The 25,273-nt window shown below is 37.4% G+C and overlaps 2 protein-coding genes across 3 annotated transcripts; one reads left to right on the top strand and one right to left on the bottom strand.

Annotated features, from left to right (window-relative positions):
• Positions 1-976: 976 nt before the first annotated feature.
• On the bottom strand, positions 977-7,839 carry LOC107727139 (regulation of nuclear pre-mRNA domain-containing protein 1B-like). 2 transcript variants are annotated; one of them, XM_016536924.1, is made up of 8 exons: positions 7,753-7,839; positions 6,710-6,888; positions 5,609-5,738; positions 5,384-5,523; positions 4,897-5,018; positions 3,918-4,044; positions 3,661-3,836; positions 977-2,676 (listed from the first exon to the last, which is right to left on the bottom strand). In XM_016536924.1, exons 2-8 carry the CDS (start codon positions 6,858-6,860, stop codon positions 2,527-2,529), a joined length of 996 nt encoding a protein of 331 aa, XP_016392410.1. In that variant the 5' UTR covers positions 6,861-6,888; positions 7,753-7,839; the 3' UTR covers positions 977-2,526. The 2 variants fall into 2 exon arrangements, with proteins under 2 accessions (XP_016392410.1, XP_016392411.1); XM_016536925.1 differs by having other exon boundaries at positions 4,897-5,015.
• Positions 7,840-8,188: 349 nt separating this feature from the next.
• LOC107727138 (TELO2-interacting protein 1 homolog) lies at positions 8,189-18,426 on the top strand. Its single transcript, XM_016536921.1, has 8 exons — positions 8,189-8,278; positions 9,593-11,909; positions 12,025-12,183; positions 13,181-13,329; positions 13,435-13,575; positions 14,508-14,712; positions 16,977-17,064; positions 18,050-18,426. Exons 2-8 carry the CDS (start codon positions 9,617-9,619, stop codon positions 18,255-18,257), a joined length of 3,243 nt encoding a protein of 1,080 aa, XP_016392407.1. The 5' UTR covers positions 8,189-8,278; positions 9,593-9,616; the 3' UTR covers positions 18,258-18,426.
• The last annotated feature ends 6,847 nt before the right edge of the window (positions 18,427-25,273 follow it).

Genomic DNA, 25,273 nt, shown 5'->3' with positions numbered 1-25,273 from the left:
CCACAATAAAACAAAAGGTTATCAGTTAACACACCTGCAACCTTCATAGTAAAATAATTAAATTTTCTTGAGAGAATTCGAATATCTAGAGTGTATATCAAGTCAATCATCCAACAAAAAAATAAAAACACAAGCTTTTTTTTTTTTTCCAAGAACTTTTATTTTAAAGTAAAATTGTGCAAGCGTTAAGTTAATATAAAAATAATTTAGAACGTCATAAACTAAAATACTGAATATTTATAAATACATTTTAAGCAGCACTTCTTAAAATACATACTGTGGTCTTTGTGTCACCCAGTGAAGAAGCCAAAGGTGACAGTGTGAAGAAAAAACTCCCCAAAAGGTTTAGTTACAGAGGAATAAACCTTGGGAGATGTTCGGGTGGAGAAGCCCTCCTCCTCAGGATGGCACAAGATTACAATACTGTCCCAATGCTGATTCCAAAACCAGTCATGTAACAATCAAACCCAGTGGCGTAATGTCTGACATGGGGAAATAACAACTTACAATTCCATCCATTTCCGCATGTAAAGCTGATATGACTTCTGAAGACCTGGAATATGGCACACGGTTTTCTGGGCAATTTTCATGGTATATTAAATGTACGTTTGTTGTTCTTTTTGAAGCCTGGTGGTTGGGGTCCCTGATCCACATTAATACGTAAAAAGCAACCCTGACATTCGCACTGTTTTGTTTTGTTGGTCACAGAAAAAAAAAGGGAAAAAAAGTCATGCAGGTTAAGAACAACTTGAGGGTGAGTAAAAGATGATAATTTTCATTTTTGAGTGAACTATTCCTTTAATAAAGCTCTTCACCAACAAAGATTTTATTTGTCTCTGAAAATACTTACCTTCTTGTAACAGATGTAAAGCCCAAAGATGATCAGCACAGTGACCCCAGCTGAAACAGACCCTGACTGTGTTGCTGAAGTGCTAGTAGGTCCTGGACTGGGCATTTTTTTTTTTTCAATATTGTTTTGTTTTACAATATACTTTTAAGTTGTTATACAACAAATCAATCTAGCGACGTGTTATTATTATCGAGGAAAAACATCGCGCGGGTCCCAGAAGCGACGGAGGACGGGGAAGAAAGTTCGAGAAACTTCTGTCATCTACTCTCTACTCAGACCCGTGTGTCGTGACCGGTTTGATCCGGCCTTTTCCAGTCTTTGTTCGGTTCTTAGCGCAGTGTTTGCTTTCACGGTAACTGTCCGTTCTGTCGTTTCCCTGCTTGTTTTATTAGCCGCTGACTGAAAACTAGCTAGCATGTTCTAGTACACAAGATTACAGTATATAACTCGGGATTTCTCGATCCGTTGACTGTCTTGGCCATTCAATAAACAATTTACAAACAAAGTATTACCAAGCGAATGAGTTTATTCTTCATGTTGCAAAAGATGAATCGATCCATGTTGTGATAAGCAGCTCGCTGCGGCCTACGCCATTAACAAAACCAAAACCCTGGGACACATCCGAGCTCAGAAAATGAAGTAAACAGCAGGATATCTAGAGAAGTTGGATTAGAATAGGGGCATTAACGTAGACAAAATGGGCAGAGAGAATAAGATGACTTCTCACTTCATCTGTGTGTTAGATTTGAAACAATAAATTAATTAATCTTCCATGAACAGGCCGTGTATCACCTTTACTGTATGAAGAGTTCTTTAAAAACATGATTTCCCTGAACTATATGTTCTCCCAAAGACCTGTGAGACTAGAAAATGCTTCACTTCAGTTTTCTCTGTATTTTGTTTTTTTTCCCTCCTGGTGGTAATCAGCAACAGCATAAACACACACAGTGTTCACTCATCTGTGAATTTAACATAAGAAATGTATTGAACAGAGTTTGGCCACTTTATATTTCAACGCATCACATTCTCATTTACATGTCACTAATACAGCAATCCATTCAAATCAAATTCCAAGGATCCACTAATATCACAAATAATTTTGTTGCTGAATGTGTTCAGTCATATTTAATGAGAGACACTACTCATACCATAGAAGAGAATGCGATCACACTGTATTCTTCTCACAAATATCAGCAAATCTGTTGTATTTATCATCAAAATAATCATTTGAAGAAAAACAGGTCAGGTTTGTAACCAAAATATATCACAGTTTGCATGAGTTTCTAATTAATAATTCTTGATATCATGAACATTATGAGTCATTAGCAGTGAAGTGTTTAAAACTGAATCCTCATGTTTAGTTTCTTCCAAAACCAAAATGAAGTGAAATTAAACTCTTGAGCAGTAAAACTAAAAACCTACAGACATAAGACAAAGCAAAGGGAGTTGCTTTCCACAGCAAAGTCACATCAAAACAAAAGCTCCACACTTTGAGTCCGGTTTAACGACGGATCGACTGGCGGGTTTGATCTCCGTGAGGTTTAGCTGACATGAGAACTAATGAAAAACAAACGTGTGAAAGCAGATCTTCATCACTCGCTCCATTACTGATGTTACTGTCAGTGAGGAGGAACCCAGTGTCTGATCGTACAGGACTGTGAGTCTCATAGAGATGTTCACTCGGTGGAAAACAGATCTCCAGCAGACGGGAGAGGAGCGAGGCCGCCGGTGACGTTCGGTAGGAGAGAAAGGTCTGGAAGACTCTGGATGTGAGACTTGAGCTCCTTCCTCACTTGTGTGACGCGAGCCAGTTTCTGCTTGTACTCCTGCAAGAACATCAGATATTCAATGAATGACTGAATTGATCAGACAACCATTCAAAAGTGTGGGGTCATTCACATTTTTTAAAAGAAATTAATACTTTTATTCAGTAAAGATTAATTAAATTGATCAAAAGTGACAGTATAGACATAATGCTAAAAAAAAATTCTATTTCAAATAAATGCTGCTCTTTTGAACGTTCGGTTCACCAGAGAATCCTGAAAAATAAAATGCATACATGCAACTTCCACAACACTGTGTATTTGTGTTTTCAACACTGATAATAATCAGAAATGTTTCTTGAGCAGCCGTCCAGGGTCACAAATTACATTTTAATATCTATTAAAATAGAAATCAGTTATTTGAAATTGTAATAATACTTCATAATATTACTGTTTTTACTGTATTTCTGATCAAATAAATGCAGCCTTGGTGAGCAGAAGAGAATTGTTTAAAAATATTTAAAAATCTTATGTATTTCAGATACTTAAAGGTAATTTAAGTAATGCATTAACTCAAAAATGTATTTTTTTAGTCTTTCCAAATATGTTTGATTTACCTTCTCCCATAAAACACAAAAGGAAGCGTTTTACAGAAGCTTGTTTTCAAGCTCCAAAATGGATAAAAAGTACCATAAAAGTATGAAAAGTATCCCAAAAGTTGTCCATATGACTTGGCGATATATTTAAAGTCTTCTGAAACCAAGACAGCTTTGTGTGAGGAATTAAACCTAAATTAACCTCAACTTAAGTTGAAGCACAATTATGATTTATCAGGGAATAATGATTTCATTTTGGTCTTTCGGATGATTTCTAAAAACTTGAATACAAGTCATATGGACTACTTTTTGTTGCTTGAAGGTAAAAATCACATCCACTTTCATTATATTGAAATCATCAGCTCTGGTATTCTGCAGAAAATCAAATAGAGTTGGAAAGACACGAGGAGCAGATGACGACAGGACGGTAAACTTGTCGTTAGTCTCGTACCTCCAGCTTCTTCTCCCTCTCGTTGAGCGCATCTCTCTGGCTCTGGATGTATTCTGTCAGCATTCGGGCCAGCTGTCTCCGGTCCTCTAACTCAGCGGCCAGGCGTCCGTTGTACTCAGCCAGCAGCAGACAGGCCTCGTCCACCGTCTTTGACAGCTTATCTGCCGCCTGTTTATCTGCAGAGGACACAACATGAAGCGCTTCATCAGAAAACCACTTCCTGTTAGACAGGGTTACGTTTCTCCAGCGAGACTCACCTGTGATCTTCTCCAGAAGAGAAACATCCTGCACTTCCTGTGGAAGGGATGCGATCTTCTGTCTCACGGCAGCGTCACCGGACGCAGCGTTCTCGAGATCCTGCAGCGCTTTCACCAGATCCTCCGTCTGAGGATCATGACAATCACACACCATCTTTCTTAGAAGTCAGGTTCTTATAAATCACATTGGTAGTTGCTTTGAACCATCAAACAGTTTTAGCAATATCTTGCAACGTGACATCGAATCAACTACCCAAGCTTTTTATATATGCATTATATTACATACATTATATCATAATTGTATAAATTTATTACATTATTAATGTAAATATTTTTTTCCTACCATGAGTCCCTTAGTTTGGGGTATCATTTAAATGCCATTTATTCAAAGAAGTGTGATTCTTACCCATGATTGTTGATATTGATTGTTATTGTAGCATTTTTATTCAAAGATAAGCTCTTAGATTTAGAATTAATATGTATATTTACATATTGTTGTTTTAGTACCATTTTTAAACTTTTTTGACTTCGTTAGTCAATTTTCAATGGTCCTGCAAAGTGAAAAATGAACCAAAAGAAATGAAAATACAAACTTTGTGTAAAATATTATATAATAATAATAAAAAGAAAATCAGATCAAGAATTACGTGTAAAGCAGCTTTAGCAGTGTCTCTGAAAATGTTTTAAACATTTTAATTTAATTCTGTTATTATAGACATTTTTATATTATATTATACATGGAACGTTTGCATTTTTATTTTATATTTCAATTTATTTTTCACATTGCAGGAGCATTTAAAATGGACTAATGAAATCAAAAAAAAGTTTAAAAATGGTGCTAAAATAAAAAAAACCATAAAAACAGACATAGAAATTATAAATCTAGAATCCTGATATTGAATAGAAATGCTATAACAACAATCAGTATCAAGAATCAAAGCTTATAATCACAATTCTTTCGAGTAAATTTTATTCGTACCAGTTGTGGAGCGGCTGCGTCCGTCTCCTGGGGAGAATAGTGACCTCTATAATCATCATCTTCCTCCTCCTCTTCCTCCTGGACCTTCTGGTAGCTTCTCTTTAAATTTTTTCTATCATCTACTAAAAAACAGCATGCAACTTTTACTTCACTTTACTTTCAAAAAGAGATGATTCACTTCATGCATTCTACAAGCCAAGACAAGACAGTTAACAAGCATGCATTCTGGTGAAAACAATGCCTGATGAAGGTTGCATGACCAAAACGTTGTATTAAAATAAGATTTGCAAGCTATAGTAGTTATGAAAACTGAAATAACACAAAGGAAGCCTGGGAATGATGTAGCGATGAACACATAAGACACAAATGAAAGCTCTCATATTGAGCTTCTTTATCTAGATTGCAGCTCTGATCATTCTAGACATTCATCAGATGCATCTTGGGATGTTTTTAGAGCTTTTACGCAATATGCAAGTATTACGCTGACCTGCGGGCTTGTGTTTGGGACTGTCTGAGTCCTCAATAGCCAGTTTGAGCTGCTGGATGAAGTCTGAACGGTAGAGGCTTCGCTCCTGCCAGATGTTCAGCAACCTCTCCATCTGCTTCTTAGAACCATCATCTCCATCTCTGCCAGAGAAAGACACAGAATATATGTGAGGCGGGACAAACTCATACTACTGAAGGCATGAAGCATATATGAAGGTGTGTTTACCTGGCCACGTGTGAGCAGGCATCAACCAGGACGCCCTCAAAGTCTTTGGCGAACTCGGGACCCTTTTTCTTACTGTTCTGAATCACGTCATTAGCCAGATACAGGAACGTCAACTTCCTGCTGCGTTTAGCTGAACAACAAACACATTTAATTATTATTAACTCTAAAACAAATCTTTTTTGTGTGTGTTTCAGTTTTACTGTTTGATCATTTCAGTCATTTTTGAAGGTTAACCTTCAACCAAGATGCCTTGTGCAAACTGAACTTAGACCAGTAAAGTTTGGTCTTATGTTCCTCGACTGACCAAATCTGTTTGTTCCCTTTAAAGGAATAGTTCAGCTCAAAATGAAAATGTACTCACCCTCAGGTCATCCAAGATTAGGATGAGTTTGTTTCTTCATCAGATTTGGAGAAATGTAGCATTGCATCAGTGTCTCAGCAATGGATGCTCTGCAGTGAATGGGTGCCGTCAGAATGAGAGTCCAAACAGCTGATAAAAACATCACAATAATCCACACCACTCCAGTCCATCAATTAACGTCCATAATCCATAATAAGTGAAAAAGTCCATCCCCCGTTGTCTCTCACATCAAAATCCAGCCACATATTTGTTTACAACTGTTTTTTGCCTGATCTGCATATTTCTCTCCTGATTCAGACGAGATGAAATTTTCACTGGAGGAAGTGTTGTTTTAGATTATGGACTGCATTTAGCAGGAAGCAAGCAACAGTCTGAAGTTAAAAATGTCTTAATGATGGATTTGTTTCGTACATACACGCAGCTTTTGGCTTCACCAGACATTAACTGATGGACTGGAGTGGTGTGGATTACTTGTGGATTATTGTGATGTTTTTATCAGCTGTTTGGACTCTCATTCTGACGGCACCCATTCACTGCAGAGCATCCATTGCTGAGACACTGATGCAATGCTACATTTCTCCAAATCTGATGAAGAAACAAACTCATCTACATCTTGGATGACCTGAGAGTGAGCACATTTTTGGCAAATTTTCACTATTCCTTCCTTCAACTACCATTCTAAACCCAAAGCTGCAGCTGCTAACCGATCACCAGCGTCTGCAGCAGTAAAGCTCTCTTACCTTTCTTCAGTTCTCTGTGCCACACGCGCACGATGAAGGATGCATGTTTGCGGTGATGAATGATCCACAGAGACAGAGTCTGAACGCTCTGCTGCGAGTTACTCAGTTCAGACAGCTTCTTCTCCAGCGCAGACTCGGAGAAAGACGACATGCTGACCGCTCTCTCTCACCGAACAACTCTAACAAGACAACAGATTAATAACAGGTCTGAGTTGCATTTTACTTAAGAAACTTAAAGTTGATAGATAGATAGATAGATAGATCACACAAGACACTGCTGAAACTGTCTGACATGTTATTCTGCATCTGAAGCTACTTTATAAATAACATTTTATTATATTTCTTATATCATATTATAGCTTATACATGGAATATTTGTATGTTTATTTTATTTTTCCACACTGCAGGACCATTTAAATTGGACTACTGAAAAAAAGAAGTTTAAAAACTGTGCTAAAATCAAAACATACACATTCTCTCATACTGTCATATATATATATGTTTTAATCTGGAAGCTCGATATTAAATCGAAATGCTATAATAATCCATTTTATCAACTAACTAACCACATACATACACATTATATATGAAATGTTGTGGTGTGACATGCTATACACCATATTAAACTACTTTCAAATGCATTTAGCTTATTTATGAATTATTATGCATATAGGATCATTTTCAGAGGACTAGGCCTACTTGTATTAAGAGAGACCACATGGAATATTTGTACTTTTAAAGACCAATATATAGTAAAACAAGGTACATATAAGTAAAATATACATATATAAACAAAGTATATATATAACGGTAGTTTGATTGCATATATATGTGATTAATAAATGAAATATAATTGATGAGTTTGAACTTAAACTCTCTGCACTTCATGCATAGTGTGAGTTATTGATTAGTTGAGGTGATTAGTTGTAATGCATAATTTCCGGGACATGCAGTGAACATGTTCAAGACAGTAAAAGCTAATGAAGCAGTTTAAAGAAACAAATCAAGCAACAACTAAACGATAAAGGTAAATAACTTCTCACCTGTCAGCAGTTTTTGTCGCCTTATCTGGATTTAACTTCAATATGGCAAAACGCACGCGGAAACCCCTGAAATACAAAATACCGCGGATCAAAAGGGCGGTTTAAGTCGAGATATTAATAAATCGATACAATACGCGAGTATATTCCTCGAAACTTCTGCCGAATGTTTGAACACGATGAGATTTTGTTGCAAGTTGGTTGATAAACAAACGAGGGTCGCGTGCGTGACGTCATGCCGACGTCATAGAGACGCGACGTCATGCTGGATGTGTTTTTTGCAACACTGTGATCTTTACAACATGTGTCGTTTTGAATAATAATAGCAGTCATTTTCTAGTGGTGTGTGTTCTTTTGTCTAAGAAACCCTGCCTTTGTTTGGTAGCAGGCATAGAGGATCTCCATCTGGACTGAATTTCGTAATTTTGTATTTAATGACATGAAGCAGGGGTTTAATGTCATGATTATGAGCTTGAAACAGCATAATGTGCTGCTGCTGACATGACTTAGCTGGACTGAACCACTCAGAGTAAGTATTATGGGAAATTTTAAGGGGAGGGGCTGTAAGTCATTATTCAATATGCTCTTTCCCTCTTCCTATATTAAAATGAAACTTGACCATAGAAGAATATACTAAAAACAAGTTGTTTTTGTGATTTCAAGGTTTTAAATTTGTTGATCAGGCATCATCTTATTAATCATACACAGTAACAAGAGTAATATACACCTCAAAGGAAATGTCATGTTTTAGTGTGATAAGCAGTTCATAGTTGGTAATTGTCAGACTCTTTTGTCAATGTGTTTTGCCTGTTTGTATGTTTATTTGTTTTAAGATAGCATATGTATGCTAGTCAAAACAATCATCAGCAATATTATTTAAGAAGTTAGAAAAGGAGCTGTATCTATTGTGAAATGCATTTGCTAGACTATATAATCAAAATGTAATTTAAATCAGATATTGAATACTAACTGATGCTGCTTAATGCTTTGATTAATTGCCAAAAGTTTTGTAAAATCAGTTCATATTGTTAGCTTTTTTTTGTGCAATTTTTTGAAAATTAGAGCTGCACGATAAATCGCATGCAATATTATCATCTTATTAATCATACACAGTAACAAGAGTAATATACACCTCAAAGGAAATGTCATGTTTTAGTGTGATAAGCAGTTCATAGTTGGTAATTGTCAGACTCTTTTGTCAATGTGTTTTGCCTGTTTGTATGTTTATTTGTTTTAAGATAGCATATGTATGCTAGTCAAAACAATCATCAGCAATATTATTTAAGAAGTTAGAAAAGGAGCTGTATCTATTGTGAAATGCATTTGCTAGACTATATAATCAAAATGTAATTTAAATCAGATATTGAATACTAACTGATGCTGCTTAATGCTTTGATTAATTGCCAAAAGTTTTGTAAAATCAGTTAACATTGTTAGCTTTTTTTTTGTGTAATTTTTTGAAAATTAGAGCTGCACGATAAATCGCGTGCGATATTTAATGCGCATCTTGTCAGTAATGCCAGTTCTGTAATCAGCGGTAAATCTCCATCATGTGTGTGCTTTCACATTGAGCAGCATTTACTACACAGAGCCGTTGTTCTCCGACAAGCTGCGCAAAATATGATAGTGGTTTTGCGCAGCTTGTCAGTGAACAACGGCTCTGTGTAGTAAATGCTGCTCCATGTGAAAGCACACACGTGATGGAGATTTACTGCTGGCTTTACTGACAAGATGCGCATTAAATATCGCATGCGATTTATCGTGCAGCCCTACTGAAAATCATATTTCAGAAAGTTAAAGTTAAATCCCCACTGAACAATAATGAAACAATCTTCCTTCACAGATCTCATAGCTCCATACATGGATAATGGCTGAACATCAGATCGAAGACCCAAAGATTGCATTTGCATATCTCCGACCATCCTGTGTCCTCCTGACCAAAGAACCTACGACTGCTAACGTAGAAGCTCTTAGCGGTCATCTCCGCAGTGTGAGCGATGGAGCTCTTCAACAGCTCCAGGACTATGTTCTGTTTCCCCTAAGATTTGTTCTCAAAACTCCTGGCTCCAAGCGGGAGGGACTCATCCAGGCGGTGATGGAAGTCATGACGTATGTATTGGAGAACACTTGCGTTCAGAGTTGGGATTCTCTTCGGGATCTTTTCTCCGAGCTGTGCCTTTGTCTTTGTTCCCCAAAAGACCCTGGAAAACCCGCCACAACCTCTGAGGAACTAAAGCTGGCCGTGCTCAGATGCCTGGACGCCCTCTTGCACTCTGCCTATGGTGACATTGCTTTTAAACTCTATGAGCCAAGCATGTTGCCCGGACTTGGAGCCGCTGTGTCGCTGCTTCTGGCTCTCGCAGAGCATGAAAAGGCCAGAGGAGTTCAAACGGCTTCCCTGAAATGTCTCCTTTCTTTGTTTCAGCAGTGCAACTGCGAAGAGGAACACATTGAGCCAAGACCGGATGAGAGGTATCTGCTCGGACGTACCTTGGCCACGTTTTTACCTGGCATTTCCCGCTCGCTGAGTCTCGTGATCAGTGGAGACATAAGACAAGGCCATGGGGTTACAGTGAAGGCCATGAGGGTTTGGTACAAGGTAGTTGGTCTGGTAATGGCCGATGAGCAGCTTCAGCAGACAGACAATGATGTAGTAGCTGCTGATCTGGGGAGGGTTGAGGAGCTTGTTGTAAAGAGGACTCCATCCTGGCGCAAAGCCACATCCAAGCGCCTTGCCATGGTCTTACAGAATATCATTTCTTGCACTTCTTCCCACCCGGACTGGAGAGTCAGGCTTGAGTTGGTCAATCTATCCCATTTCCTCCTTTCTCAGTGTAGCCAGTCTGTTGGTGAATGTGTCGGTCCTCTTCTGGAAGCATTGGTAGGTGCTGTCAACGATGAGGAACCTGAGGTTAAGCACAGGTGCAGTGCAGCACTGGATGAGGTGGCACAAAAAGGTCAAACCAATGGTGGGCAGGACTTTACTGACATTCTATCCGAAAACCTCCACAGCTTGGCGTCGTCCTTACCTAGACTTATGAGAACGTCTGACGACCAACACAAGCTCTTTGTTCTTAACGTGTTCCTTGGGTACCTCAAGATTCTGGGGCCCAAAGTGGATGTGGTACTAACTTCAGCAGTACATCTTGAGCGCATCTCCAGAGCATTCATGCAGGTGATGGAGCTGGACGTAACGGATGTGAAGATCATTGAGGAGAAGACTCTAACGTCTTCAACAAACCTGGGACCTGACATGCACCAAATCCCATCCCAGAGGAAATACTTCCTCTACTTCACAGATGACAAAATATTCTCAGCACTCAGGAAGATCTGCCGCATGTTGGGATGCTACGGAAACCTCTACCTTCTTGTAGACCGCTTCATGGAGCTGTACAAGGAGTCTTCGGTTTACAGAAAGCAAGCTGCTTTGGTCCTCAACGAGGTCATTGTTGGTGCTGCAGGCATTGGCGTAGAGATGGACAATTCTAGGGTTGATTGTTCAGGAGCAAACCAGTCTAGAACAAGTCAAGAAGACTTGAAATCGTCAATCATGTCCATCATCGAGGAGTACATCAGTTTGAGTAACTGGCATCTCCCTACAGTCTCAGAAGCCTTGGAAGGGAAACTTGAGTCTACAAACTCCTTGGTGTTCAATAATCCAGAACGAAACTGTCTGCAGCTGCTTCCAGCATCCAAAACTCCAACGCTCCACCAACTCAACAGCAACATCTGGCAAATCTGTATCCAGTTGGATGGCATCGGAGGCTTCGCCCTGGCATTAGGCACCGATTTCCGTTTGCTTCTAATGACAACGCTATACCCTGTGCTGGAGAAGGCCGGAGACGAGTTGCTTCTTGTCAGCCAAGCGGCTTTTAGCGCCATGTGCGACCTCTGCAAGGCTTGCGATTACAGTTCACCCAAGGAGCTGGTCATCGAGAACTCAGACTACCTTCTCAATGATGTTTCTCTAAACCTGGCCAGACCTAGCATTCACCCTCATGCTCCGCGAGTTCTTGCAGTCATGTTCACTCACTCAGATGCCAGTCTGCTGCCTCTAGTGGCCGATGTAGTGCAGGACGTGTTAACGGCACTTGATCTCAGCTATGACCGGAGAGCGCCACAGTTCTGTAGTGTGCTGCACTCACTCATGAAAGCACTTGGTATGTCTTACTTTTCCTTAGTTTACTTAACTATTATTTCAAACATTGTTACTCTTAAGTATTAGTGGCTAAATGTGTTTTTAGAGTTTGAAAAAGCCAAACATGTTTACCACAGTGAGATGGTTCCCCGCTTCTCTGGGACACCAGAAGACACCCAGCAAAGAGACCCATAATAAAGAGTGTGTGAACTTGAGGCAGTTTCTCCTGGACTATAAGAAGCATAAGGAGCTTGCAGAAGGCATTGGAGTAGAGGAGGAAGATCCTAACGATCTAGGTTTGTGATTTTGATTCATTTATGTTTGGCCTAACCGGCCTAACCTTAGATTTTAAACTTAAATGCAAATGCTGTTGCTTTTCTAAGCAGTCAGACTTATGATTTTTACCTGGCAGGTGATAAAACTAGTAAGGGACTTCAGCCACTTCAAAACTGAATCCGTAATGTTTACAAAATTGGAGTTTACTTGTGTACTTCATAAAATGTAATGCATTTTTTAGACCTTCATTTCCCAGGATGCATTACCTGTGTTGCCTTTCCTAGAAATTTAGTTCAGTAAATTTCTATTCCTGTCATGAATGGGAGCCAATTCTTAAATTCTGAATGTTGCATGACCTTGATATCTAGAGACCAAAATACCTGGGAGTTGTTTTTTTTTTTGGACTAGTAAGCTAATTCTCCAAAAACACTTTCCAATAATAACCTGGCAACTGCAGAGCAATCACTCAGAACATCATAGCAACCATTGCATGGGCGACTACCATATTTTCTTCAGCAAATACTTGAGCATTACAGTTCCTGCTTGTAATTTAATTCTTGCACAGCAGACGACAGTAATGATCCAGTGAGTTGCCGCAGCATAAAAGTAAAAAGTGTTGGAACTGTTACGTTAATTCTGCTGAAGGTTTCATCATAGCCGCAGACCTGTAATAGATGTAGTGGGTTCCCCTGGAACAAGCTTGCGGTGAGTGCTTTACACAAGGGTACAGAAGTAATAGAGCAGAATTATGATGGCACGAGCTCCGTTTTTGGCTCATCTTCAATCCTCCACATGCTGAGACTTTCAACTCAGGGCTCAGATTTCTGATCATTAAACCAACACCACACAGAGCCAAATTCCCAGAGCGATCCGTTATTATGGCTTTCCTACTGTCACACTGAAGGTTTGTAGCTGATTTGCAAGACACATTCAGCTGATGATCATGAGCATGCAGTCGAATGCACAGGAATGGCATGTAAAATGACCAATTTGGTTTTTAAATTCTACTATCCACAGATGTTCCTCCACCAACTTCTGCTTCTGATGAGGACATGGATGGTCCTGCAGAGAAAAAGGAGCTTCCTCTCCATATCCAGATTGCAAAAGACGTGATGGAGAGATGCATCCACCTGCTCTCTGACTCCAACCTGGGAATCCGACTCAAGGTTGTAAAATCTCTTCTGTTGATGTATTATAGCTTTGGCATCGCTGGAGGCCTGTTTCCTTTGAGAAGAGCACGTTTAACGTCAAACATCCATGTGCATTTACAGGTGTTGGACATCTTGGAGTTGTGTGTGTGTGTTTTATGTGAGCGTGAGGACGAGCTGCTTCCCATGGTGCACCGGTGCTGGCCTGCTCTCCTCCACCGTCTCACCAACGATGACCCTCTTGCTGTACCGCGAGCATTCAAGGTGAGACAATGTCCTAGCAACCACTCGGAACACCCTAGCAACCAGATAGCAGCATGCAAAAACACACCTTAGCAACTACGACCATCCACAATTTAAAACAATTGTTTTAAAAGGCCATGAAAATTAATAAAGCATTCAAAGTCATGGGCATTTCTATAGTATTAACGCAATATTGTAGTTTAATGATTTGCATTAGGAAATCATTTATATATCATTTATCTAGTAATTTAAAACAATAATTTAATTAATATTAAATTGGCTTGATACTGTTTTTTCAGTGAAGCGAAGCTTGCTAACTATAGTGATGCCCGAATTATGAATGAATTGTTCTTTTGAGTCGATTTTTACCAATGAATTGGTCAAAGCACAAATTCTTCTGAAGGATTCATTCGTGAATCAGTCTGAAAGTAGTTTGCGTTAACTGTGATCAATCATTTCTATTTCAAATAAATGCTGTTTTGAACTTTCTATTCATCAGCGAATCCTGAAAAATAAAATGTATCACCGTTTCCACAAAAATATTGGGCAGCACAACTGTTTTCAACACTGATAATAATCAGAAATGTTTCTTGAGCAGCAAATCAGCATATTAGAATGATCTCTGAAGATCATGTGACACTGAAGACTGGAGTAATGATGCTGAAAATACAGCTTTGATCACAGAAATAAATTACAGTTTACTATGTATTCAAATAGAAATCAGTTATTTAAAATTGTAATAATATATTTTACAATGTTACCGTTTTTACTGTATTTTTGGTCAAATAAATGCAGCCTTGGTGAGCAAAACAGACTCCCTTTAAAAATATTTTTTAAAATCTTACCGACCCCAAACTTTAGAATGGTGTATAGTGTATATTAGTTGGAATACAATTCTAGATCCAGTAGATCATCAAGTTGCTCTGTTTTTCTTTATGGATCTCACTGTCCAGGTGTTGTGTGTTCTGGGCGAGTCGTGTGGTGATTTCCTGAGGACACGCGTGTCTAAGGAGATTCTGCCCCGTCTCACCTCCTCTCTGATGAAGCAGGCGGAGGTCAGCGCTCGCTCCGGACCCGTCTACACACACACACTGGCTTACAAACTCCAGCTCGCTGTGCTGCAGGGTCTCGGACCTCTGTGTGTGACACTGGACCTGAGTAAGTCTCGACATCAAGTCAATCAAATCAAATAGTATTTAATAATCAGTTATTAATGAAAAATCAATGAAAGTCAATAAGAGGTTTTATATTTCTTTAAGCCAATTTATTGTTTAATATATTGTGTAAAAAAATGAAAATGTGCTAAACAAAAACATAACATTAACTTAAAAGCTAAGGTTCAGCTAATTGTTCAATTGTCCCTCACACAAGAAAGGAAAACTTGAAATCGCATCATATGACCCCTTTAAGTCGAATTAAAATTATAATGATTATTTTAATGAATGTGCAGAGTCAGCATTATAACACATGACACTATACGTTATTATAGCTTAAAATGCAACACTAAATCCTGATATTCTTGTAGTATAATCTGCATAAAAACATAAAATGCATCTACTTTACATAATGTGCTGAATGTCTGAGGGAAACACAATATTCAGCTAAAAATAATGTAAGACATTAATGTAGGACCTTATTTTAGGATTTGAACCATTTTTGCTTGTAAAGGTGGGCTTGATATTTTACTTTAATAGTATTTTTCATTGCCTGCATAACCTTAGGGGACATTATTTTAATTTTTTAGTCCTTATTAAAGTTTTTGTTAATATTTTGAATTATATATATATATATATTCTGTTTTCACTGTAATATTAGTTTTAGTCATTTTGTTTAGCATTTTTTGTAAATTTTATAACGGTTTTTGTTTTTAAAAATATCTATATATATTTTATTTATTACTTTTAGTTTATTTAATTTTAGTTATTTTAGTACTACATGAAAACGGTGAGAAACTATGTCTTGACTACCAGCAGAAATAAAATGTTAAAATGTTATATTTTATTGCTTTAAGCGTTTATTTTAAGTAAAGAATTTTTATGGTTTTAGTTTTAGCTAACTATAATAACCCTGAATGGGATTAAAGAAATTAATTTCAATGCTTTTGCATTCGGTTACAAAAACTTTGTGCCTTCTTGAGAAACTTTGCGTATAATGTTTGTGAGCGAATGCAAAACTGGTGATGGAAATGATATGAGATAGAAGGAAAAACTATCTTTCAGTGTTTTTGAGAGAAAACGAAATGTTTGTATGCGAATGCAGTTACTTGGGGGAACGCAAAATACACATTCTGTGTTGTGTAACAACATTTGTGAGCACAATCACCTCTAGATGGCAGACTCGCATCAGTCTCGCATCACAGCTGCAGCAAACGTCAAAGTCAGTCTCACCGTAAGCGATGAAGACGTGTTCCTGTTGATATCACATCACAGCTCCAGCTGTAAACCCCAGAGCTTTGCTCAGACACACACCATCCTGTGCTGCTCTGTTCATTCCTCTGGAGCAGCTCCGAGGGGTTTTTTACTCTTTCGTATCAGTTGTTTTCGTTTTTCTCACCCTCTGTGGGTTTTCTGATGGAATCCAGATGGTTTGCAAAAGGGGTGAAGCGGAAAAACCTCACATGCTGCATTCATCTCATGCATTCAGGCTCAATGCATGCAAATAATATTGACTATTGGCTGATAATATTTCGTTTTCAATATTAGCCTCAAGTCTAGCGACATCTGGCAACCGTGTTACAAACCAAACCATGAGAAATTTGAAGCCAGTGGTTTGTGTGATTTGTCGTTTGATTGAGCCGCCATGTGGAGAAGATTCATCCAGAGAAAACCGTTTGTGAAAGGAGGGAAATACTGAATACTGATAGAGTTTCCATGGTTATGAGAGACACCTGAGAGACAGACAGACAGACAGACAATGAGAGGTCATGCTGTTTATTTCCCAGCTGGCTCTAGTGCTCTCTCTCTCTCTCTCTCACATCATTTCCCCTCTTTATTATTCTCCATCCATCCTTCATTTCTCTCTGTCTCTGGTCACGCCGTCCCTCTGCATTCACCTCCATTTTTCTAGAGTAATGAGGCTCTACATCAGGCTGCTTAATTAATTAATTAGGATAATGCTGCCATGGAGACTATTAGAATATATTAGAACATCTGTGGCCATTATGACGCAGGCGTTCACTGTTTGCATTTCTGCTGTGAATTTTAAGTCAACAGAGTGAATTCACTGGAGAAATACATTCAGGTTTGTGGGAAAAGAGAATTAGGGCAAATCTGTAATAGTGTACAGGGTCTCAAAAAAAAAAAATTATTTGCTTTTTCACTATTCAGTGTCTGTTTTAATATTTACAGCTGATTTTCCTTCCGTTTTCATATGCTATTTGTGTTTGTAAAGGACTAGTCTTTATTCTGAACGTGTGTTTGCAGTGGAGGCGGATCTGGATCGGGTGATTGACAGCTGTCTTCAGTACCTTAGCTGCCGGCAGCCAATCAAACTCCAGGAGGCGTGTCTCAGGTAAAGCCCCACCCATCCCGAAACTGAAATGGAATATTTCTTAATTTTTTGAATGGACTTTTTCCTTTATCAAAGTGTATTAAAAAAATTCCCCAGCATTATTATTCTTTTATAAAAAGTGATTCATTTTGCATTATGTTTATAGTTTCAGTAACTTGCAGAGACCAATATCAAAACTTTATTATTGTTATTGTAGATTCATTCATATTTGGCCATATTGAGATTAGACCAATAGAAAGAGAGAGAAAGAGATTTGACCAATGTATGCCAGGCTGATTAATCAATTTGCCTATTCATATATGATTGACAAAAAATATAAAATCATTTTTTATTTACATATGATGTAATTTATAATATATGCAATTAATAATATTGCAATATTGTATAATAATATTAACATTTATAGAATACAATTTTATAAAAGATATAATATATATATATAATTATATTTAATTTAATTATATAAATATATTATTAATATATTAATAAAATATTATATAATATAATATATAATTAATAATGAAATGTATGTAATTAAATAATAATAAAAATGAATAAAAATAAAATAAATTGTGTTGTGTATATATACAGTATATATCAAACATATTATCCAAATTAAAAATATATTTTCAGTACTGGTAATTTCAGAATAGGCAAACTGACAGAAATATTATTTTGTGTATATAATGTTTTGTTTAATATATTTTTTATTTCTACATATATTTTTAATATTTTACACACACATATACATACATAATTCATCAGCCACAACAAACCCCGTCTTTAGATGTCGGACTTGACAGTCAAATCAAAGTTTTGTTATCCTGCTCTCTAGATATCTGTCAATCATTAGAATGCAAATTACCATAATTATATTACAAACTGACCATGCTCTAGTTGACTTTATGTGCTGCTGTAAGTAGACAGTCCCATATCCTGCTGTAATAGTATGAATGACACTAATAGTTGTCTGTATTCTCTGCAGTGTGTTCCGCTCGCTGATGGATCTGGACTGTGATCTGTGCTGGTTCAGTCTGAATGAGCTGTGCTGTCCTGTCGCGTACGAGCCGCTTCATCCTCATCTGCTGCCTGTGACGCTGACCGGATCAGACAAGCCCAGAAACCAGTTCACAGACAACGTCCTCACATTACTGCAGGAGTCTGATGCCCCGCAGCAAGAGGATGCCACATAACAGGGTTTCATACATCTGAACGCTAGGTTTAAGACGACGAATGTTTATAGGATTCTTCTGATCTACACGTTTGACTGGAAGAACTTTTGGAAAAGGCTGAAAAATGTACTTTTTCATATGATGCAGATAGTTATAGTTTGAGACGAGTTTGTTCCTTACAAAAAATACAAATTACCATGTAAATGATGTTTTCTGCCAAAATAACATTTATTATAGTTATTGTTACTTCTCTAAAATAAAAAAAAATAATAATGTAGGATCTTTCAGAATAATTATATCATTTATGATTTTTTTTTTTTGGATGACATCTGTGGCTAATATCAAATACTTCAGTTTTACTGTAGAAATTACGTGGCATTCTGGCAGAAAGCAATGAGTACCATAGTAGAGCTTTGTATGTGTTATACCTGTTTGTACAATACAGTAAATGTTATTTTACATTATATGCAGTTTATTATTTTTAATAAAATAAATTAATTTCTCAATATTTTCCATAAAGTTTGTTTAACCATTCTGATCAACATAATTATTATATTTGTACATCCTTTAAGAGTAGAGCTGAATCCAGTAGGTTTTTTTTCATTTTAAATTTTATTTTGAAATAGATTTTGAAATTTATGAATTTAAGTAGGCCTATTTTAAAATTACATACTTGAGTGTTTGATGTTTTTGTAAATATATTTTTTTATTTGAACTATTTGTTGATAGAATTTTTTTTTTTTTGCTGATTAAAATAGTATTATTATATAAATTAATTATTAATTTTTAGATTCATAATTTGTAAACAAAATTATTAGTGCTAATTTTAATGTACACTTAGTTATTAATTAATGAAATTCTTGGTCCCTCATAAAATCCAGCAGGTTCTGGTCTAGTTGTGTGCTGTTGGTCCGGATCTTCTGTTCAATGTGGTTTGGTCGCGGCTTCTTCTGTGACAGTCTAATAAATGTGCCGCCTGGGAGAGCCGCATTAAAGCTGCCTCATATGCTTTGTGTTAGCCTGCTGCCGTGTTATCTGCACTGTACTGTGCTATTTATCCTGCTGCCAGCGCTGACAGAGGCGCTATTATTCACCGGGCCCCAGCGCCGGGGCCACCGCGCGGCATACGGGGCTAATTCAATTTCCCCTCGGCCGCTTCTGATAAGTGCGGAAGCATCATTATAAAGTCAAACCGCTTGACATGCGCTTTGTTTGAGGGATTCACCGCCGGTAAAGGCGACAAAGCAAATTGAAGTGACGAAATAATGAAGAATTGAGGTGATTTTTGAGGTTAAGTAGGTGGCGAAGCTCTTTTGTTAGATTGAAAGGTAAAAAAAAAATTTTTTTCGTTATCATTTATAATTTATAGTATCATTTATAATATTATAATCAGGCATGGACATAAGTGGTGCGCAGACCAAAAGAAATTGGAGGATTTAAAGAGTTGAAGCCTCCAGGACGCCGTTTTGAACTTCAAGAGAAACAGCTGATTCCACTTTACTTCCTTATGGAACTTAATTGTCATTAACCGATATCCATTGTGGCAAAGCTTAATTAACACTAATTTAAAAACACGTGCATTCCAGAAAATAAAGCATAGAAGCATGAACTTTTAATTCAGCTTAGAGCTCACGCTGTGACACGTCGGTCTACTATTGGTCACGTGACTTAGTGATATGAATTTTTAACAAATTTGAATTTTGGAACGCAGTGAAATTCTTCAGATGAGCTCGCGTTCCCAGTCTCCCACATTTGTGCGCATAGTATTTCTCACTATGTTAATAAAAAAGCAAGCAAATCATGTATTAATAATACACAATGATATATGAGCAATGTTTTTTATTTGATAAAGGCATACATTGAAGGTGAAACCAGTCTTTTGTAGGATTACTTCATATACACAATCTGTACATGTATTACTTCCAGAAACAAAAAGAACTATTGAATCAAACCGTAAAAATCCAAGAAACCAGAAACGAAGCCAGTGTTAATACCATTGAACATACTTTGAGTGTTTTCAGGATTTTTTTTAAAGCTGCATAAAAACCACAAAACGTCGTAATATTGTGTGCGCACCATCCTTCTATTGACACAAAAGCTTCATGAAACATTTGCAAAAGCTGGCACCTATTAAATCACACTGTGCCATCGGTGATGCCAGTCCAGAAAAAACCCTCAGACTGGTGCCTGTAACATTATACATGTAAACAATGATAGTAATATTACAGCATGTAAATGTCATCGTTTAGACCTGATGAAGAATATTTCAAACATTCACATTTGTTCTGCCGCTTCTATACACCGTATCAAAACCAGGAATCTGATCAAACCAAGAATGACCAAAGAGTTTAAATCAACTGTCCAGTTTGCTTTCTTGCTCATTGGCAAATATTATTAGAAACGTTTGTCACATGCACTCGCTGTTCTGAACAGACATCTACCTTCATATTTATACAGAAATATACATATTTTGTCGGCAGGATAGTTCACAGGATAGTGTACTCTCTCAACCCTCATGTTGCTTCAACCCATTTTGACTCACTTTCCTCATTTGACTTCTCTTTCTCACAAAATGATTTATTTTGCAGAATGTCTAAGCTGCTCTTTGGAACTAGGGTTAGGGTTAAAGGTGCTGTATGTAAGTTTTTGACTCTACTAAAGCATAAAAATACCATAATATGTTTGCATGTATTTAAGAAACATGCTAAGTTAACATACTTGTTTATCTGAGAAACAATGCTACAGTCAGTTATTCTCATTTGAAAATGTGCGTTCCGGGCCGGAATGTCGGTCTCTGTTTTGGTTTGTGAAACCCGCCCACTGCCAGTTTACCCAATTGTATTTCGGCACCCCGGGTTGCCATTTGGCGGAAAACACAGTATATTTCATTTCATTCATCGTCAAGTGTGCTCGTTCCTGTTGGTGTCGTCAATCTGGCAACCTGTGTGTGCTCAAGTCTGAGGAGGAGGGGCCGGGTAAAAAAAACCCCTCTCCAATATTTTGAATTTGGACTGCAATACCTAGTTCAACCACTCGGTGTCAATCCTACATACAGCACCTTTAAATAAATAAATATAAGAAGATGAAAAAGGAAATAAAACACCATAAAATGAAATAAAAAATATAATAAAGCTTCAAAAAGCAATAAAATAGATTCAGTTTCTTCCATAAAATACAAAATAATTTATTTATGTTTAAGTTGCTCTTTGGAAATAGACAGTGACCAGGGGCTAAATAATAAAATGACATAAAATAAAAAGTCTCAAAAAGGATGAAAACAAAAAACAAAACATAAAATAAAATATAAAAGAACAAAAAGACCATAGAATAAAATAAAATAAAGTAAAAAAAAAATAAAAAAAAATAGAGTTTCACTCACTTTTTTTTTACATAAAACACAAAATTATTTATTTTGCAGAATGTTAAAGCACAAAAAACAGCATGAAATAAAACAAAGCTTCAAAAAGGACAAAAAAGGAGAGTGACCAGGGGCTAATACATAAAAAAACCAACACAAAATATAATAATAATAATAATAAATCAAAAAGCTTAAAAGTTTCCTTTTGTTTTTTACACAAGAAAGTCAGTCATATGTGTTTGGAACAACATGAGGGTGAGTCAATGACAGATTTTTCACTTTCAGGTGAGCTATCCCTAGTTTGGGGGTTGGCGAAAGGAATTATGGGTATTTTGGTGGTGTGGGTGTACAGGTGCTAGGGTGGGGTAATAACGAAGTATAAGAAGAACCTAAAGTGCACAGCTCTCAGTGCAGTCAGTGGTACTATCATCAGCGGACCTCTTCCTGAGCTCTCGGCCGGGTTTGTGGTGCTTGTGGTGGTCAGACTGCAGACGCTCCTCTTGCGACGTCGCCCCCTGCTCCACCTGCAGGTACGCCCGCACGCGATGGTGCCGCAGCTTGCTGTCGCTGAAGTCGATGACGCGGCATTCGTACGTGCCCTCATCCGACGGCTTCACGCTGGACAGACGGAGCTTGTGGGAGATGTTACTTCCGGCAACCTTCACCACCTACGGAGAAACGGACAGGAGAACCAGTCAGGGGATGTCTGAAAATGATCAGTCAGGGTATTAAATCATGAATCAGCCTGGAAAATGCTGATTTAAAATGGACTCCGACTGATTTGGGATGAAGCCGAGATGACTAGCAGGCCAAAATATGCATTGTGTTTTAGAAAATCAGATCTAGAACAACCTTTTGAGCACTTTTAAGGCAAGACACTACAGGCAAAACCATAGTTATTTTTTTTTGAGATTTTGAGCTATTTTGCTTCCATAACATGTCTTCTTTCAGAATAATGGAAAGAAAACATTCAAAATACACATTTAAGTGTTCATTTTATTACACCTTTGCATCTGTAGATTTTAATTACAGTACATATTTCTCAGAATACGTTTTTCTTCTGCACTGAGCCAGAAATGTAACCAAACTGAACTTCACAGTTTTATTCCTATCTACAGTATATTCTGAAGGTTATTGCAGTTGAGGTTGTTGTTCATATATCATGTGTCTGCTTTACATTACATTTTATTCCTAAAAACATGGTGAAAATGTATTCTATTTTTTGGCTGTTGACATTATTTTCTGATTCATAGAGTGATAAAAAGAAATATCCTACATCCCATTCATAAAACCTTTAACTCTAATATGTCAACAAAATGAAACAAGAATTTCGTACCTGGCTTTATCCAGTGTTCAAATTTATGCTCTGCAAATTAGTGCATATTTAATTACATAATGACTCATTTGCATATTTAAACATAATATTTAAGAAAACTTGTAATGCAAAACCAATGTCTTTACGTACTGTGAATAATCAACTGGTGAAAATATGGTTATTATGGTTAGACTAATAAATATGGTCTATTAGTTAATTTTCACCCTATTCACCTGTAGTGCCTTGCAAAACTACAATATTGTATGTGGAACTCGCAAAATATAACCACAAATCTAATAAACCTCTGGATTTGTTAACAAGAAGTCTTTTTGATTGTTCCTAGCTCTCATTTTTTATGTCCTGCACATCAGAGCTCCTGTGTGGATCATCATCAGTCTTTGAGCAGCTGCAGTGGATGTAATATGTGAGACAGCAGTAAAGCAGTGAGACAGTGGCTCTGTCCCAAATTGTACTACTGTCTCCGTATTGGACTACTGTGAGGCATTATGTGTGGACTCATCGGACCCAAAGGGTTTAGGACAGCATTTGGGACGAGGCCAGTGAAATGCTACAGTGGACGCAGTGACGGGCAGCAATGCACATAGTTTTATTGCATTGAAAATGTGAGATGGAAACAAATGTTAGATGGAAACAAATAAATGCAATAAAATGCAATGCAAAAAAAAAAAAGCAAATAAGATATCCAAAACATGCATAAATGTAAATACTTTATGAAAAATAAATGATAAAATAATAACAAATTTAAATACAAATGACAAAAAAATTATATCTAAAAAGTAAATCATAAAATTCTATTCAAATGTTCCATTTGTTATTGATAAACTAGTATGAAAAGCATTTTAAATAAAAAATGGAACAAAAATGCATCAAAAAAATTATTACCTCGTACTGTTGCTCTCAGACCTCGGTTGCCAACATGAACTTTTTGTCTGCGCACTATAAACTGCAAGTCATTTATTACAGTAAATTTTGCAAAAATTTCCCAGGGAGTGACAATTATGTTCTATTTATTTAATTAGTTTAGTAATTAATTCATAAGTCATTAATTTTTACTTTTACTGTATTCAGATTTTTTTTTTTTTACATAAATTTAATTCACTATTCGGAAACTAGTGAGTTGAGTGAAAGGGGGCAGTGTGATGCAGCAGTAGATGCAGTGAGAGAGTAAAATGCAACAAAAACAAGCAACAGTAGAGGTAATGAAATGCAATGAGAAAGTCAAATGCATCAGTGGAGGCAATGATACGCAGTGAAATGCAGTGAGAGAGTGGAATGGATTCATGGAGGCAGGCAGTGCAATGCAGTCAAATGCAGTGAGACAGTGGAATGCATCAATGGAGGCAATTAAATGCAGTGAAATGCAGTGAGAGAGAGAGACATGCAATATTGGAAGCGATGAAAATGCAGTGAGAGAGTGAAAGGCATCATTGGAGGCAATGCAATGCGATGAAATGCAACAAGTCTGTGGATGCAGTGAAATGCAGTAAAATGCAACAAGTGAGTGAAATGCAACATATGAGGCAATGCAATGCAGTGAGGGAGTGAAATGCAAAAGTGGAGGCAGTGAAATGCAGTAAAATGCAGTGAGTGAGTGAAATACAACAGTTGAGGCAATGCAATGCAGTAAGAGAGTGAAATGCATTAGTGGAGCAATGCAGTCAAATGCAGTGACAGTGAAATGCAACAGCTGAGGCGAGGCAATGCAATTAGGGAATGAAATGCATCAGTTGGATGCAATAAAAAGCAGTGAGAGAGTGAGATGCAGCAGTCTGCATGTGAGTAGTAATGAGACAGAGCTGTGGAACCGCAGAGACACATGAGAGACACATTCACTCAACAGCTCTCTCTTTTTCTCTCTCTCTCTACCTCTGAAACACAAAGACAATAGGACAATCTCTCTCTAAAGCGGTCAGCATTCCCAGAGGACTCTGAGCAATAAAGCCGTCTGCCAGTGAAGCAGATTGAGTGTGGATCAGGTGGATAAATAAACATACATTCACAAACCCGCACACACACAAACACGCTAACATTAACTCCACTCGCTGGCGCCGTTTCCACAGCACTACATATGTTGAGTGTGTTAACAAACACGCTCTAGCTATCAGCTTCTCTAGAATCAGAAATAACATCACAGCTAAATGCACGAAAGTGTAAAACGGCGCCATCATGAGCATCAGCGACTGGACGGCACGGCTCCAGTGAACCTCCAGCCTCAGATCCAGAGCTCTGCATTCACACTGGAAGCAAATGTCCTTGTGAATATTTCATGAAGTAGCAGAAGAGAGATGCTTTGATTTATCCACCTACACACACACACACACACACACACACACACACACACCC

The sequence above is a fragment of the Sinocyclocheilus rhinocerous genome, unplaced genomic scaffold, assembly GCF_001515625.1.
Source record: "Sinocyclocheilus rhinocerous isolate Xijiao unplaced genomic scaffold, SAMN03320098_v1.1 scaffold7084, whole genome shotgun sequence".
Classification (NCBI taxonomy): Eukaryota; Metazoa; Chordata; class Actinopteri; order Cypriniformes; family Cyprinidae; genus Sinocyclocheilus; species Sinocyclocheilus rhinocerous.
This window is presented reverse-complemented; position numbering and strand designations above follow the sequence as displayed.